This window comes from Salmo salar, chromosome 21 (assembly GCF_965601325.2).
Source record: "Salmo salar chromosome 21, fSalSal1, whole genome shotgun sequence".
In the NCBI taxonomy this organism is placed as follows: domain Eukaryota; kingdom Metazoa; phylum Chordata; class Actinopteri; order Salmoniformes; family Salmonidae; genus Salmo; species Salmo salar.
The window spans coordinates 13,336,254-13,351,126 of NC_138311.1; the positions used below are offsets into that span (position 1 = coordinate 13,336,254).

Below are 14,873 nucleotides of genomic sequence, written 5' to 3' on the forward strand. Positions count from 1 at the left end.
TCGAACAAAAAATGCATGTATTATGTAACATGATGTCCTAGGAGTGTGATGAAGATCTGATGAAGATTGTCAAAGGTTAGTGCATAATTTTAGCTGGTTTTCTGGTTTTTGTGACGCCTGTCCTTGCTAGGAAAATGGCTGTGTGTTTTTTCTTGTGTTGGAACTGTCCTAACATAATCTAACTTTATGCTTTCGCCGTAAAGACTTCTTGAAATCGGACAATGTGGTTACATTAAGGAGACGTGTATCTTTAAAATGGTGTAAAATAGTCGTATGTTTGAGAACTTTGAATTATGACATTTTGTGGTTTTGAATTTGGTGCTAGCGTCCCACCTCCCCAAGAGAGGTTAATACACATACAGTACCTGACTTTGGTGGTGAACTGCACCCCGGTCTTGATGATGAGAGGTTTCTGGGGGTGGGTTGGCATACATGGCTGCTTCTCCACCACAAAGGAGCTGTGGACATTGTACAAAGGATGACACAACGATGGCCTACAAGAGAACTACAATAGCATAATAGCAGTTGTGAATGCCACTTAGATTTGGATGGCGGCAACATAACAGTCACAAGTTCATTTCCATGTTATCTAGACTTCCCATTACTTCCCACTCATGCTTCCCTATGCTTCCAGTTCTTCGGAAAATCACTTTGTGATATGGATATTTCATGCACTTGGTTAGAGTAGGTGTTCGGCTTTGTTGAGGTTAGTACCTTTTGATGAGGTGGTAGATGAGGTATTTGACCTGCTCCTCCATCTGCGGTCTCTGCAGTGGGATGGGGTCGCTCTCATATGTCACCTTTAATATAAGCTCCCCCAGTTTGTCCAGCTGACGCTTCATCTGGAACAGACTTTGGGCTGTCAGAGTAAACCTGGGAGAGAGAGAGGGTGACAGGGGGTGTGCATGAATTGAGGTTGACCTAAAATCCTACATTATTTTGGGATATAGTTATAAGATTGAGTAATGTATGTGTGTGTGTATGTGTGTAAGCATGCTTGGTTGCATTACCAGTTCTGGAGCTGGTCCAGTCCAGTGAGCAGTGGGCCACCTATACAGTTGATCTGCTGCCTGCGTTTCCACTCCATCAGCTCTGGGTTCAGCTGGGAGACTATCAGAGCATCAATCTCTTTTATCACGTCACTCATCTTAGATAGGTTCTCCTATGGGGGAACAATAACAACATCTCACTGCTGGTCCTGTGTAGCTCAGTTGGTAACCGCAGGATCCTAGCAATGCCAGGGTTGTGGGTTTCATTCCCCCAATATGATTTACTTTGGAAAATGTTTGTTTTTTAAGTTAATTTCCTGCAATTATATGTGGTTTAACTCATGACATCTTTTACGAAGGATATTTAATGATAATCTCATCAATAATGGATAGGGAAAATAGTCTAGACCCGATTTCCCCAAATGCTTTCCCGCTACCAAATATGTTTTATTAGGATCATTTATATGAACCCTCAATGTAGTTATACTGTATATATTCTCTTTTACAGAAAGTGATTGGATCAATTGATAGCGACAGAGTCACACATCATATGAGATTTCTTTCCAAGCAAAGTCCAATTTCTTTGACTCCTCGACTCTCGGTCATTGCTCATTTTCTGAATGTCATAGAGAAAAACCAAAGAAATTCCCCTTTGCTTCAGAGTTGCATCTTCCTCTGGCATGTACTGCTTGTTTCTAGACTGAAGCTTCACAGATGTATGCATCGTTTTTGATTGGTATAATCAATCACGAATTGTAAAAAATAGAATAAAACATTTTTATAGTTTTTTTTACCCCTCAAATCAAGGAAGTTCCCACGCCCCCCACACAAAACATTGGTGCCAAGGTTGGGAACCCATGTACTATTTATGTAAGTTACATTGAAAAAAAGTGTCTGTTAAATGCCATATATTATAATATTATACATAAACGTGTGTTTTGTTGAATAGTCCTCAAAGCGAATTCAATAAATATCCTCACGACTTCAATATCTAAACTCACTCAGCTGTCTTGCAGTGTCAGACGAAAATCTAACTAGCAATATCGTGCTGGATGCAACAATGCTCTCCACACTTTGCAGCCCCCAAAAATGTATTAAATGGTATCAAATTGTTAGTAGTTACTGTCTTGTCTTATCGCTACAACTCCCACACAGACTCAGGAGAGGCAAAGGTCAAGAGCCATGCATCCTCTGAAACACAACCCAACCAAGCCACACTGCTTCTTAACACAGCACACATCCAACCCAGAAGCCAGCCACACCAATGTGTCAGAGGAAACACTGTACACCTAGCAACCTGGTCAGCGTGCACTGCACCCAGCCCACCACAGGAGTCACTAGTGCACAATGAGACAAGGATATCCCTGCCGGCCAAACCCTCCCTAACCCAGACAATGCTAGGCCAATTGTGCACCGCCCCGTGGGCCTCCCGGTCGCAGCCAGCTGTGACAGAGCCTGGGCTCAAACCCAGAGTCTCTGGTGGCACAGCTGCAGTGATCTAAGGCACTGCACCACTGCGCCACCCAGGAGGCCATGTTTTCTTTTTAACCATTGTATCTACAGTGCCTTGTATTCGGCCCCCTTGAACTTTTCGACCTTTTGCCACATTTCAGGCTTCAAACATAAAGATATAAAACTGTAATTTTTTGTGAAGAATCAACAACAAGTGGGACACAATTATGAAGTGGAACGAAATTTATTGGATATTTCAAACTTTTTTAACAAATAAAAAACTGAAAAATTGGCCGTGCTAAATTATTCAGCCCCTTTACTTTCAGTGCAGCAAACTCTCTCCAGAAGTTCAGTGAGGATCTCTGAATGATCCAATGTTGACCTAAATGACTAATGATGATAAATAGAATCCACCTGTGTGTAATCAAGTCTCCGTATAAATGCACCTGCTCTGTGATAGTCTCAGAGGTCCGTTTAAAGCGCAGAGAGCATCATGAAGAACAAGGAACACACCAGGCAGGTCCGAGATACTGTTGTGGAGAAGTTTAAAGCCGGATTTGGATACAAAAATATTTCCCAAGCTTTAAACATCCCAAGGAGCACTGTGCAAGCGATAATATTGAAATGGAAGGAGTATCAGACCACTGCAAATCTACGAAGACCCGGCCGTCCCTCTAAAATTTCAGCTCATACAAGGAGAAGACTGATCAGAGATGCAGCCAAGAGGCCCATGATCACTCTGGATGAACTGCAGAGATCTACAGCTGAGGTGGGAGACTCTGTCCATAGGACAACAATCAGTCGTATACTGCACAAATCTGGCCTTTATGGAAGAGTGGCAAGAAGAAAGCCATTTCTTAAAGATATCCATAAAAAGTGTTGTTTAAAGTTTGCCACTAGCCACCTGGGAGACACACCAAACATGTGGAAGAAGGTGCTCTGGTCAGATGAAACCAAAATCAAACTTTTTGGCAACAATGCAAAACGTTATGTTTGGTGTAAAAGCAACACAGCTCATCACCCTGAACACACCATTCCCACTGTCAAACATGGTGGTGGCAGCATCATGGTTTGGGCCTGCTTTTCTTCAGCAGGGGCAGGGAAGATGGTTAAAATTGATGGGAAGATGGATGGAGCCAAATACAGGACCATTCTGGAAGAAAACCTGATGGAGTCTGCAAAAGACCGAGACTGGGACGGAGATTTGTCTTCCAACAAGACAATGATCCAAAACATAAAGCAAAATCTACAATAGAATGGTTCACAAATAAACATATCCAGGTGTTAGAATGGCCAAGTCAAAGTCCAGACCTGAATCCAATCGAGAATCTGTGGAAAGAACTGAAAACTGCTGTTCACAAACGCTCTCCATCCAACCTCACTGAGCTCGAGCTGTTTTGCAAGGAGGAATGGGCAAAAATGTCAGTCTCTCGATGTGCAAAACTGATAGAGACATACCCCAAGCGACTTACAGCTGTAATCGCAGCAAAAGGTGGCGCTACAAAGTATTAACTTAAGGGGGCTGAATAATTTTGCACGCCCAATTTTTCCGTTTTTTATTTGTTCAAAAAGTTTGAAATATCCAATAAATTTCATTCCACTTCATAATTGTGTCCCACTTGTTGTTGATTCTTCACAAAAAATTACAGTTTTATATCTTTATGTTTGAAGCCTGAAATGTGGCAAAAGGTCGAAAAGTTCAAGGGGGCCGAATACTTTCGCAAGACACTGTATATAGTAAATATTCATATAGAATTGTATAGACTAAAATTGTGTAAGACAGCAACTGCATGACAGAAACGGTGGCCCCTATTCAAATAAATGCATATTACTCAAAGATAAGGCATCGATGATGTTCAACTGTTTACACGCTAAACACAAAGCTTAGGCCTATAGTAACAGGCATAGCTGGTTGCTGGTTTATCTCATGTATGTAGTGTTCCCACACCTTCCTCTTAAAGTCCAGGTTGTTGAGCATCTCCTGCAGTCGGGTCACTTCCTGTTTCATTACCGCTGTGTTCCTGTCCACTGGATCTAAGGGACAAAAATACATCCACCATGACAGAGGATAAAACATAGTGGGAACCCATGTACTATTGATGTAAGTTACATTGAATAAAAGTGTTGCACTTCTTTGCACCACTTTAATGCCGCAATCTGGGATTGGTACATGGGTCGTTCCATGAAATGAGTCCCTTTTGCATCACTTTGAAATTGTAAGTAGAAATTGTGCACCACTATTGGATTTTAAAAGCATGTTATATTAAATGTGGTGCCCTTTAATAGACCACATGGACAATTCAATAAATCCCATTTTTTATTTGAATATAGACTTGCTAAATAAGTCCACTTTCTGTGACTTCTCAGAAGATTTTAACCCCTTTAATCCCAAAAGTTTTCACCATTATTGTAAAGTCTTAGTTATTTTGTTGCTTCGACAAAGTCATTTTTGGCGATTTGTATTTATTTAATGTGATTAGTGATTCATTTAAAAACAAACCTGTACCTGATTTTAAGGTCAACCCTGTTATGTGAACTAAACTCTAGTTTTAATATGGTGAAACTATTAATTTTAAAATGTTTTTCTCAAAAGAAAGATTGGATATCTGATATTCAAATCATAGCGTAAAAGCAGGTGAGCTGGTTCGACTCTTTTTGGCCATTTTCTTGTGTTTTGTGTTGGAAAACTGAGTGGGTCGAGCATAACACGTCAACCCTCATAGATATACAGGCTATAAATATTTTAACAATAAAAACAATTATTGTGAAGCTTCTATCAATTGCCTCTCTCTGTTGCACACATCAAGCTTCCATCCCCCTATCACATAGGGATTTATGGCTGATTTAAGATTAAATTGTCAACCCTTGTAACGCCCTGGCCATAGAGAGGGGTTTTTGTTCTTTATTTTGGTTAGGCCAGGGTGTTACATTGGGTGGGCGTTCTATGTTCATTTTCTATGTTGTCTGTTTCATTGATTTTGGCCGTGTGGCTTCCAATCAGGCACAGCTGTTGTTGGTTGTTGCTGATTGGGAGTCACACATAAGTCCCTGTTTTTCAGTTGGGGTTTTGTGGGTAATTGTTTCTGTTACGTATTGCACCTGACAGTACTGTTTGGCTGTCAGTTTTCTCGTTTTTGTGTATAGTGTGCTTTCGTTAATTAAAATCATGATGAACACTAACTCCGCTGTGCCTTGGTCTACTCTCTCTCCCGACAGCTGTTACAACCCTGTTATGGTCAACTCTGTTACTACTTACTATTGTAATTTTTGTATTTAATTGGGAAAACATGTTTTTAATTAAAAGTCCAGTGCAATCAAATACTATATTTACCTGTGTTTTAAATGTATTTCCACACTATGAGTTTGGAATAATAATGTGACATTGTGAAAATTATGATTGTTTGAGCTGTTTGAAAAGACCGCCTGAAATTTCAGCCCGTTTTGGTGGGACGGAGTTTTGGCCTGCCTGGTGACATCACCAGTCGGTAAATTGGTTAATATACCAACAAGAAAGAGCATTCCAAACCTCTCTGCCAATAAAAGCTAGTTTTCCGTTTTCCCCTCCCCACTCAGACCACTCCCAGAAGGTCCTAGCAAAATTCGTTCTTGAGAAATTGCTCTTGCTAAGAAGCATTTTAACTGAACACAATCACTATTACCCAGAAATTATTTGATATTATTAAGATAAAAATGGCTGCATTGGACCTTTAAGTTGAACATGTGCTTATCATGACAGAACATTACAATTTGGAGAAATAAAACTTCTTTTTTTTTATTGCCCCCTTATTAAAACCTATGGTTGTCATTCAGTCAGGATCATAATGAGATGATAAGAATAGACATTAAAAGGGGGACATACATGCTTATGACAAGTCTTACAATGCATTATAACCACATCATATTGCATTATACCTGCAGGGTTTAAGCAAAGATACTACAAACTAAGATATCCAGAAACTGCCTCTCCAATAAAAACCCTCAATCACGCTTGTAGTTGATGTCATGGCAATGTTGGCTAGCTAAGCTGATGCGCAGAAACGTCATCGGGTCTAATGGTTGTCTCGAGCCAAACTGCGGATGTGCAGGCCGCCTAATCAAAGGCATTCCTTTGATATGAAGTTGTTTTTGATGAAAATGAAAACGTGTCAGTTTGTCACTTTAACAAGGTTTCAGCTAATTAAGACATTGGCGTAAATCTAGGTTTTGCATTCACTTCTATTGACTTTCTAAACCCCATACCCGAGTGGGGCAGCGGTCTAAGGCACTGCATCTCAGTGTTAGAGGTGTCACTACAGACCCTGGTTCGATCCCGGGCTGTATCACAACCGGCCGTGATCGGGAGTCCCATAGGGCGGCGCACAATTGGCCCAGGGTTTTCCGGATTATGGGAGGGTTTGCCCGGAGTAGGCCATCATTGTAAAATAAGAATTTGTTCTTAACTGTCTTGCCTAGTTAAATAAAGGTAAATTAATACCCCGGCCTGGTCTGCCGAGTCTGCTTCACAAGCGTTCCTGGAAGTATTGCGATGTTGGGCCTCTGGGTTTAAAAACTCTGTGGTTTAAGTCAAGTGTTGCCCATAGTTAATCAATAATTTCACCACATCAGGCCATCAGAGGGCAAGGTGCAGCTATTGCCATTTTACTTACAGCTATCCAATATTATACGACAGCTGTAAAATCATCTCAGAGTCCATAAGGGTATGGGCTGGAATTGGATTTCAGATTGGGTGTATGGCTGACCTCGAGACTGGAGAGTTTTATAGCGGAAGTCAAAGTCGTCTTGCATGTCTTCTAGGTATTTCACTGCCTGGTCCATCATCTGCACACTACTCCTGATCACCGCCACCCTGTTGTCCATGTTCTTCTGTCTCTCGAAGGCCACCGAATTCTGCATTGACTTCTCCAATGGGCCCTATCAAGATGATGATGATGAGGTGAAGTAAACCACACACACATATGCAGACACACATGTGCACCCACCCACCCACCCACCCACCCACACACACACACACACTGTTACTGCCTCTGTCTTTCCAGGTGTTTCGAGGAAGAAGATATAAAAGGATAAGAAGGAACACAAGGGACTTTCCTGATGACGTAACAGAGTCAAAGAGACTCACCTGTTCCTGAATGCTGGCTGTGGAGATGATACGGCGCTCCTCTCTGAGGCAAGAAGAAATGACCCCAGCCATCAGCAGAGGGCTGGCTTTGCATTTAGTCTGAAAAAGAACATGGACATATGAACCCACAGACACATGTATACATGTAAAGAAAGGCATGGACATGTCAAACACCTAGAGACCTTGCCAAGCGATTCGAATCTCTCTGTGAAATTGTTAATGTGTTAGGTTGACAGTTGCAGGGTCCCCCCCCTGCTGCTGTCTACACCTTTTGACATACAAATCCTGGTCCCAGCGCACGTCTTAACATTATGCCCACAATCTATCTCCCTCTTCATTTAATGGGTATCCCTGTCAATAAAAGGCGAAAATACTTACAAAATATATTTAAAAAACAACAACATTTTAACTGACTTGTCTGTATGAGTGTCTGTCTCCTGAATTGTGCGAATTGTGTGAGTTTCTAAGAGCTCTTTGAAAGCTTGCTCTCTCAGCTGTGATTCTTTCTCAGAAATACAAAAGACTGTGGGTAAAACAGGGGGGCTTAGGTTTGCTCTACTTTCTCCTTATAATGTATAGTGTAAATTGGCTAATGAGGAAGTATTGAAAGGTGTTTTTCAGACACTGTACATTCTCCCAACCTCTCCACCGACATACCTCACAGAGAAAGTATGCCATCAGGTGTGTGAAGAAACAACATAAATCATTCCGTAGGAAAGAATGCGACTGAACCAGGTACAGCCTCAGTATGAAAACAAAACCAAAAGTAATGTACTATGGCAGTCTAAACAAGGAGACATTTAGTGTAAAAAGGCCTTCAGACATGGGACATGTTTACTGGCAACAAAAATGAAGAAAACAGAATGAAACGGGGTGGTACTACCTGAAGCCCAATAAGAAGTACTTGTTTGCTATGATGATCCCTAAGGAATACAACCATGGATGGACTTGCCCATAATTTGTCCCTTCAGTTTGCGTTTTGTCTGATCTGAACCCAGTTCTGTGCAAAACATGTCTCAAACACCATGTGCATCTTGACATCTTTGTCTGTTTTTGACAAAATTCCACAGATTCTGTCTAGGCCTCTGTGACACAAGGGAAAGTTCTGATGTGAACATGTGAAACCTGATTTCTCTTTCAGTCATTGTCTGTGACTACTGATCTGAGTGTGCAACGAAAGACAGAAGGGGGATTCAACCTTGAAAACCTACGCGATACCCTTTACCACCATCACAATGACGACTACATCGCAAACAAACAGTGTCAGTTCAGCAGCATTCAGCAGCATCATTCGGCCCACTGTATCAAATCCTCCCTCAGACTGAGAAATCCCCTTAGAGCCAACCACTCAGCCTTTCCTAGCTTTAGATGCGACATAAGCACTGAAATATTTATTTCCAGTACTAAGTACTAATGTATTTGCATAGTGGGTTGACCGTTTTCTTCATTCAGTGACATATTTATTTTATACAAGGTTAGGGTCAGATCCCTCACAACAAAATGCAATTCAGGTATGAACCAGTGTAGGAGGGTTTATTCAATTCATGAAATGCATTTCCATTGAATTCCCTAAATTGACTGAGTTCAAAAGAATAGACCCTAAACAATGCTTGTATACCTTCAAGGTAGACTCAGCACAAATGATTGCATAGAAAGAGACACTTTCCATCTGTCATCTGTGCGTAATAGACAGCACACCTAAACAATAACAAAATGCACATCTCCAAAAGCCACACCAAACCAAACGTCTTGTGTCCTCTTGTGTTTGAGCTACTACTTCCTCTGAGAAATATCACACCATCTGTACACACAAACAAACAGTTGAATACACACACAGACAAAATGGAAGTTCTGGAAACCACAAGGTTCTGATGAGGTATGTGTCTTTCCTACATCAGTTGTGTTATACAGAAATATGGCCTCGCCGGCCTCAGCCATCAGCCTCAAACAGCTATTTCCTGTTCCTGTTACGGTGTTTTAAGGTACAATTCTCAGAGATTCTACGAAATATACTGCCAGTCAATGTCCTGAGACCTCAGAGAGCATAATATAATTTTGATTCCCCTGAATAGGGTAAGAGGTGAAATTGTCTGGAACAAAAGTGACATACAACACTTATCACAAGTGAAAGGATGCTCAGTTTGAGGAATGCCACTAAACCGTAAGCCAATCCCTAAAGGTGACAAAAACACACAAATGAACAGCTCTCGTCTTTCGCTTCCTTTTCCACGCTGAACATATACGCACACACACACACATACATACTGACATAACATACTACACAGTGCCACTCCCCATTTACGGGAAGTTGTGGGTTGGTTGTACTAAATCCCCTCAATGCTTAAATGAGACTGTTTAATGTTATCAATGTTGGATCTGCAGGGTATATGGTTGCCTGGCGACCTGATTTAGCGCAGAGTTCAGTCTGGTTTTAACCAGGTTAGGTGTATGATATTGTAAGGGAGGTTATTGTGGCACCTGTAACTGCTGGTAGATGAACTTCAAGTTGTGTCTTTGTAGGAAGTTCTGTTCCTGAGAACACTGCCTGTCCAGCTGAGACAGGAGATTGCTGAGGAGAACTGTCGCCATGGATTCATGGTTTGCGGCAGTATCCCTGGAAAAAACACATACACTTTGTCTTAGCTTTGTATCTGATTTAACAGTTTTCAGTGCTCAATAAAAAAGTTATCAATAAGAGCATGTAGAACATACTGTACACATCATGTTATAATGTACAAGGGAAAAGAGGGAAAATCACTCATTCTCCTTTTTCAGCATGTCATATCATCAAATGCTTTCTTTTGCTGTTTTGTACAAGTACAATAGGGTGGTTCCACGAAATGAGTCCCGTTTGGGTAGTGTAACTTGTTGGGAAAAAAGCATTTTATTTCACCTAATTTGTACATTCTGTCATGATGAGCACACCTACATCTTTTTTTGTTATTTTATCCCATCAAAAAAAATAAAAGACTAGTAAGTACCAGAATAAGGTAATAGGGTTGACCGTAACATGGTTGACCATAACAGGGTTGACGATTTCATCTTAAATCAGCCATACATTCTCTTGTGACAGAGGGAATCGAAGCTTGTAACAGGGAGGGGAAATTAATTACTGCAGTAATTAGGGTCACAAATAGTGTTTCTTGGTAGTATTAAGCAAATCTACTTCGAAACAAAAGTATACACCTCACAAACTTGGTAATTGGCTTTAAAAAAAGAAGACACCTGTACCATGTCATAAAGTTAAAACGTATTACATTTTGAGTTTCCATCCCAATATTACACTTTTTCGGCAGTAAAAAGAATACATGTTTATTAATTATGAAATTATGAAAAATATTGATAACATTCCACCCATGACGCCACTAGAGGATGCTTTGGTAATTTGACTGTAAGCTTTAAAAAAAAAGCTCTACAGTATGTAGAGCTCTACACACTCAGTTTTCCACCACAGAACACCAGAAAATGCCCAAAGAGAGTAGAACCAGCTCACCTCCCTTAACACTATGATTTGGAAAAAAATATTTTAAAAGGAATAGTTTCAGCATATTAAAACATTTATTTTTTTTTACCTTCAAATGAATCCCTAATCACAAAAATAAATAATAATAATAATAATATTCCGTCAAAGCGACAAAATAAATAGGACTTTACAATGATGGTGAAAACATTTAGTGGTTAACTGGGTTAAAATCTTCAGAGAGGTCACAGAGAGAACAGAGACGGACATGTCAAAATGCATAATACTTTTTTTTCATATTAAAAATCGGATTAATTGAATTGTCCATGTGGTTTATATTAAAGGGTACTTCATTTAATATAACAGGCTTTTAAAATCCAATATTGATTCACAATTTCTTCTAAAAAATATCAAAGTGACCCATTTCATGGAACGACCCAATACATGAATAGGCTACATGTCAGTCACAGCTGGATTACCATGATGAGTTAATGCAGTAAAACACTTCAACACTCATTAAGGTGTAATGGCTGGTCTCATAAAGGTGTTATGAATGCCTTATTGCCCCTTTAAGTAAAGTGTTACCAATTATGGTATCCACATGCTGTGTTTTAGTTCCTGAACATGCTCGCTGGAAACCCAACTTGATATCTATTATATATATTACTGTACAGTAACACAAGCACCAACACACATACAGACATACACACAGACATACATACAGACAGACACACACAGACCAAGACACACACTCTCTCTCTCACACACACACACACACACACTCACCAGTCCTGGCTCTCAATATAGTTGGAGAGCACCTGCCGTATGTCCATAGGGAAGTTGTCATCATAAAGGTAGCCCACCTGCTCCTGGTATTTGATCTGGAGCTGTTGAATTTGTTTCCATTGACTCATGCTGAGGAACAATTCCAACAGCCGAAAGCAAATTAAAACAGCCAAATCAATTACACTTCTGTGAAAAATGATTGAAGGATCGGTGCTTGTAGAGTTTTTGTCCAGGTGCAGTAACATAATAGTTTATGATAAAGTAGACTATTCAAAAAGAGCATACTCTAGGGCCTAGGCCTACCTATTATAAAAATGTGACACATATTGCGTTTCAAATGCGTATCATACTGCATATATATATATATATATATTTATTATTTTATTATTAAACTGTTTATGTCTGTCGTTATCCAATAACACAATATATTCGGAGTAATGAATAATATTGCTCGATCTATTACTGATGCTTGTCGACTGGTAACTGTCTGTCAAGTTAGCCTACCACATGCGATTTCTTGTAAATCCCATTTTACAGCAGCATAAGCTTTGCCTACCTTAATTTCTGTAGCGGAGCTAGATCAAATCGTTCTGGTTAATGACTATCAAAAAGTTTATAAACCGTCGTCGTTTGTGAAAGCCTACCTGTGTCTTTGGACTGGTGCGCTATCACAGAAATATCCACCTTAGGCGACACAAGTCATGTGAATGCTTGTCAATTGCTCCTCTCTCTCGAGTTTCCTCTTTTAGCCTATTGTACGTTTTCGAACATAATCGTTTTATCTCGTTCGTCATGTTATAGGGCTGTTCTACAGGTTTTGTCACTTCCCTCCCTCGATACGCCCCCTGTGGCGCATTCATAATGTACTGTATTAATGTATTATTTGATGTTTAGAGTGAGGGACTCATCTAATTTCTCAACAACATTTGAACTGTACAAAATAAACACACTGGTTAAAAAATCATAACCAATAGTAGGCCTCCCTACTTACTATTTGCAATACATATATGTAATAGGAAATACAAATGGTATTTAATAAGAGCATAATTTTGTTGAACTATGCAACACATGGATTGATGAATTTAGGTATTTCAGTTTGATTACATTTTTTTTTTGAATTAGTGCAATTTTCACAAGTATGTGCTACATTTTCACTCAAAACAGATACTCAAAAAGGCAGTTGTTTCAAAACTCTAAGCACATTTTCAATTGACTAAGTACAACACACAAAATCATACTGTCACCTTTTCACCAAACTTAGTGTTTCATCTAGAAATACATGTTTCACATTGCAATACATGTTCATATAAAGGACTTGCTTTTCACAATGCAATGCTCAGATTCCTTTTGATATGATTGTCTTCTCATTTGTTAAAATACATTCTACTATTACTTAATCCGACTGCTTTTAATTGTTAATCACTTAACCGTTTGGTAAACCTATAGATTTTACATGTAAACTTTTGTCTACGACAGATTTTGAGAACTACATAATGAAATGTATGTATGTAAAGTAGAAACATAAAAAAAGTATTATACACTGTTCAAAAAAATAAAGGGAACACTTAAACAACACAATGTAACTCCAAGTCAATCACACTTCTGTGAAATCAAACTGTCCACTTAGGAAGCAGCACTGATTGACAATACATTTCACATGCTGTTGTGCAAATGGAATAGACAACAGGTGTAAAATATAGGCAATTAGCAAGACACCCCCAATAAAGGAGTAGTTCTGCAGGTGGGGACCACAGACCACTTCTCAGTTCCTATGCTTCCTGGCTGATGTTTTGGTCACTTTTGAATGCTGGCGGTGCTTTCACTCTTGTGGTAGCATGAGACGGAGTCTACAACCCACACAAGTGGCTCAGGTAGTGCAGCTCATCCAGGATGGCACATCAATGCGAGCTGTGGCAAGAAGGTTTGCTGTGTCTGTCAGCGTAGTGTCCAGAGCATGGAGGTGCTACCAGGAGACAGGCCAGTACATCAGGAGACGTGGAGGAAGCCGTAGGAGGGCAACAACCCAGCAGCAGGACCGCTACCTCCGCCTTTGTGCAAGGAGGAGCAGGAGGAGCACTGCCAGAGCCCTGCAAAATGACCTCCAGCAGGCCACAAATCTGCATGTGTCTGCTCAAACGGTCAGAAACAGACTCCATGAGGGTGGTATGAGGGCCCGACGTCCACAGGTGGGGGGTGTGCTTACAGCCCAACACCGTGCAGGATGTTTGGCATTTGCCAGAGAACACCAAGATTGGCAAATTCGCCACTGGCGCCCTGTGCTCTTCACAGATGAAGCAGGTTCACACTGAGCACGCGACAGACGTGACAGAGTCTGGAGACGCCATGGAGAACGTTCTGCTGCCTGCAACATCCTCCAGCATGACCGGTTTGGCGGTGGGTCAGTCATGGTGTGGGGTGGCATTTCTTTGGGGGGCCGCACAGCCCTCCATGTGCTCGCCAGAGGTAGCCTGACTGCCATTAGGTACCGAGATGAGATCCTCAGACCCCTTGTGAGACCATATGCTGGTGCGGTTGGCCCTGGGTTCCTCCTAATGCAAGACAATGCTAGAGGAAGGCATTGATGCTATGGACTGGCCCGCCCATTCCCCAGACCTGAATCCAATTGAGCAGATCTGGGACATGATGTCTCGCTCCATCCACCAACGCCACGTTGCACCACAGACTGTCCAGGAGTTGGCGGATGCTTTAGTCCAGGTCTGGGAGGAGATCCCTCAGGAGACCATCCGCCACCTCATCAGGAGCATGCCCAGGCGTTGTAGGGAGGTCATACAGGCACGTGGAGGCCACACACACTACTGAGCCTCATTTTGACTTGTTTTAAGGACATTATATCAAAGTTGGATCAGCCTGTAGTGTGGTTTTCCACTTTAATTTTGAGTGTGACTCCAAATCCAGACCTCCATGGGTTGATAAATTGGATTTCCATTGATTATTTTTGTGTGATTTTGTTGTCAGCACATTCAACTATGTAAAGAAAAAAGTATTTAATAAGATTATTTAATTCATTCAGATCTAGGATGTGTTATTTTAGTGTTACAATGACCGA

At 40.8% G+C, this 14,873-nt stretch overlaps 1 protein-coding gene across 3 annotated transcripts in view; it reads right to left on the bottom strand.

Moving 5' to 3' along the window:
* stat4 (signal transducer and activator of transcription 4) overlaps positions 1–12,644 on the bottom strand; it is a 40,124-nt gene extending 27,480 nt beyond the window's left edge. The window contains exons 1-9 of one of the 3 annotated variants that reach the window (XM_014163961.3): positions 12,451–12,644; positions 11,807–11,935; positions 10,039–10,174; positions 7,561–7,659; positions 7,181–7,352; positions 4,390–4,475; positions 1,011–1,162; positions 715–873; positions 366–458 (exon numbers count right to left, since the gene is read on the bottom strand). In XM_014163961.3, coding sequence (XP_014019436.3) covers positions 366–458; positions 715–873; positions 1,011–1,162; positions 4,390–4,475; positions 7,181–7,352; positions 7,561–7,659; positions 10,039–10,174; positions 11,807–11,934 — 1,025 coding nt within the window. In that variant the 5' untranslated portion in view covers position 11,935; positions 12,451–12,644. Of the gene's footprint in view, positions 1–365; positions 459–714; positions 874–1,010; positions 1,163–4,389; positions 4,476–7,180; positions 7,353–7,560; positions 7,660–10,038; positions 10,175–11,806; positions 11,956–12,450 lie in introns of those variants that run through there. The other 2 variants (NM_001173670.1, XM_014163960.3) reach the window with 2 other exon arrangements.
* Between the last annotated feature and the right edge of the window lie 2,229 nt (positions 12,645–14,873).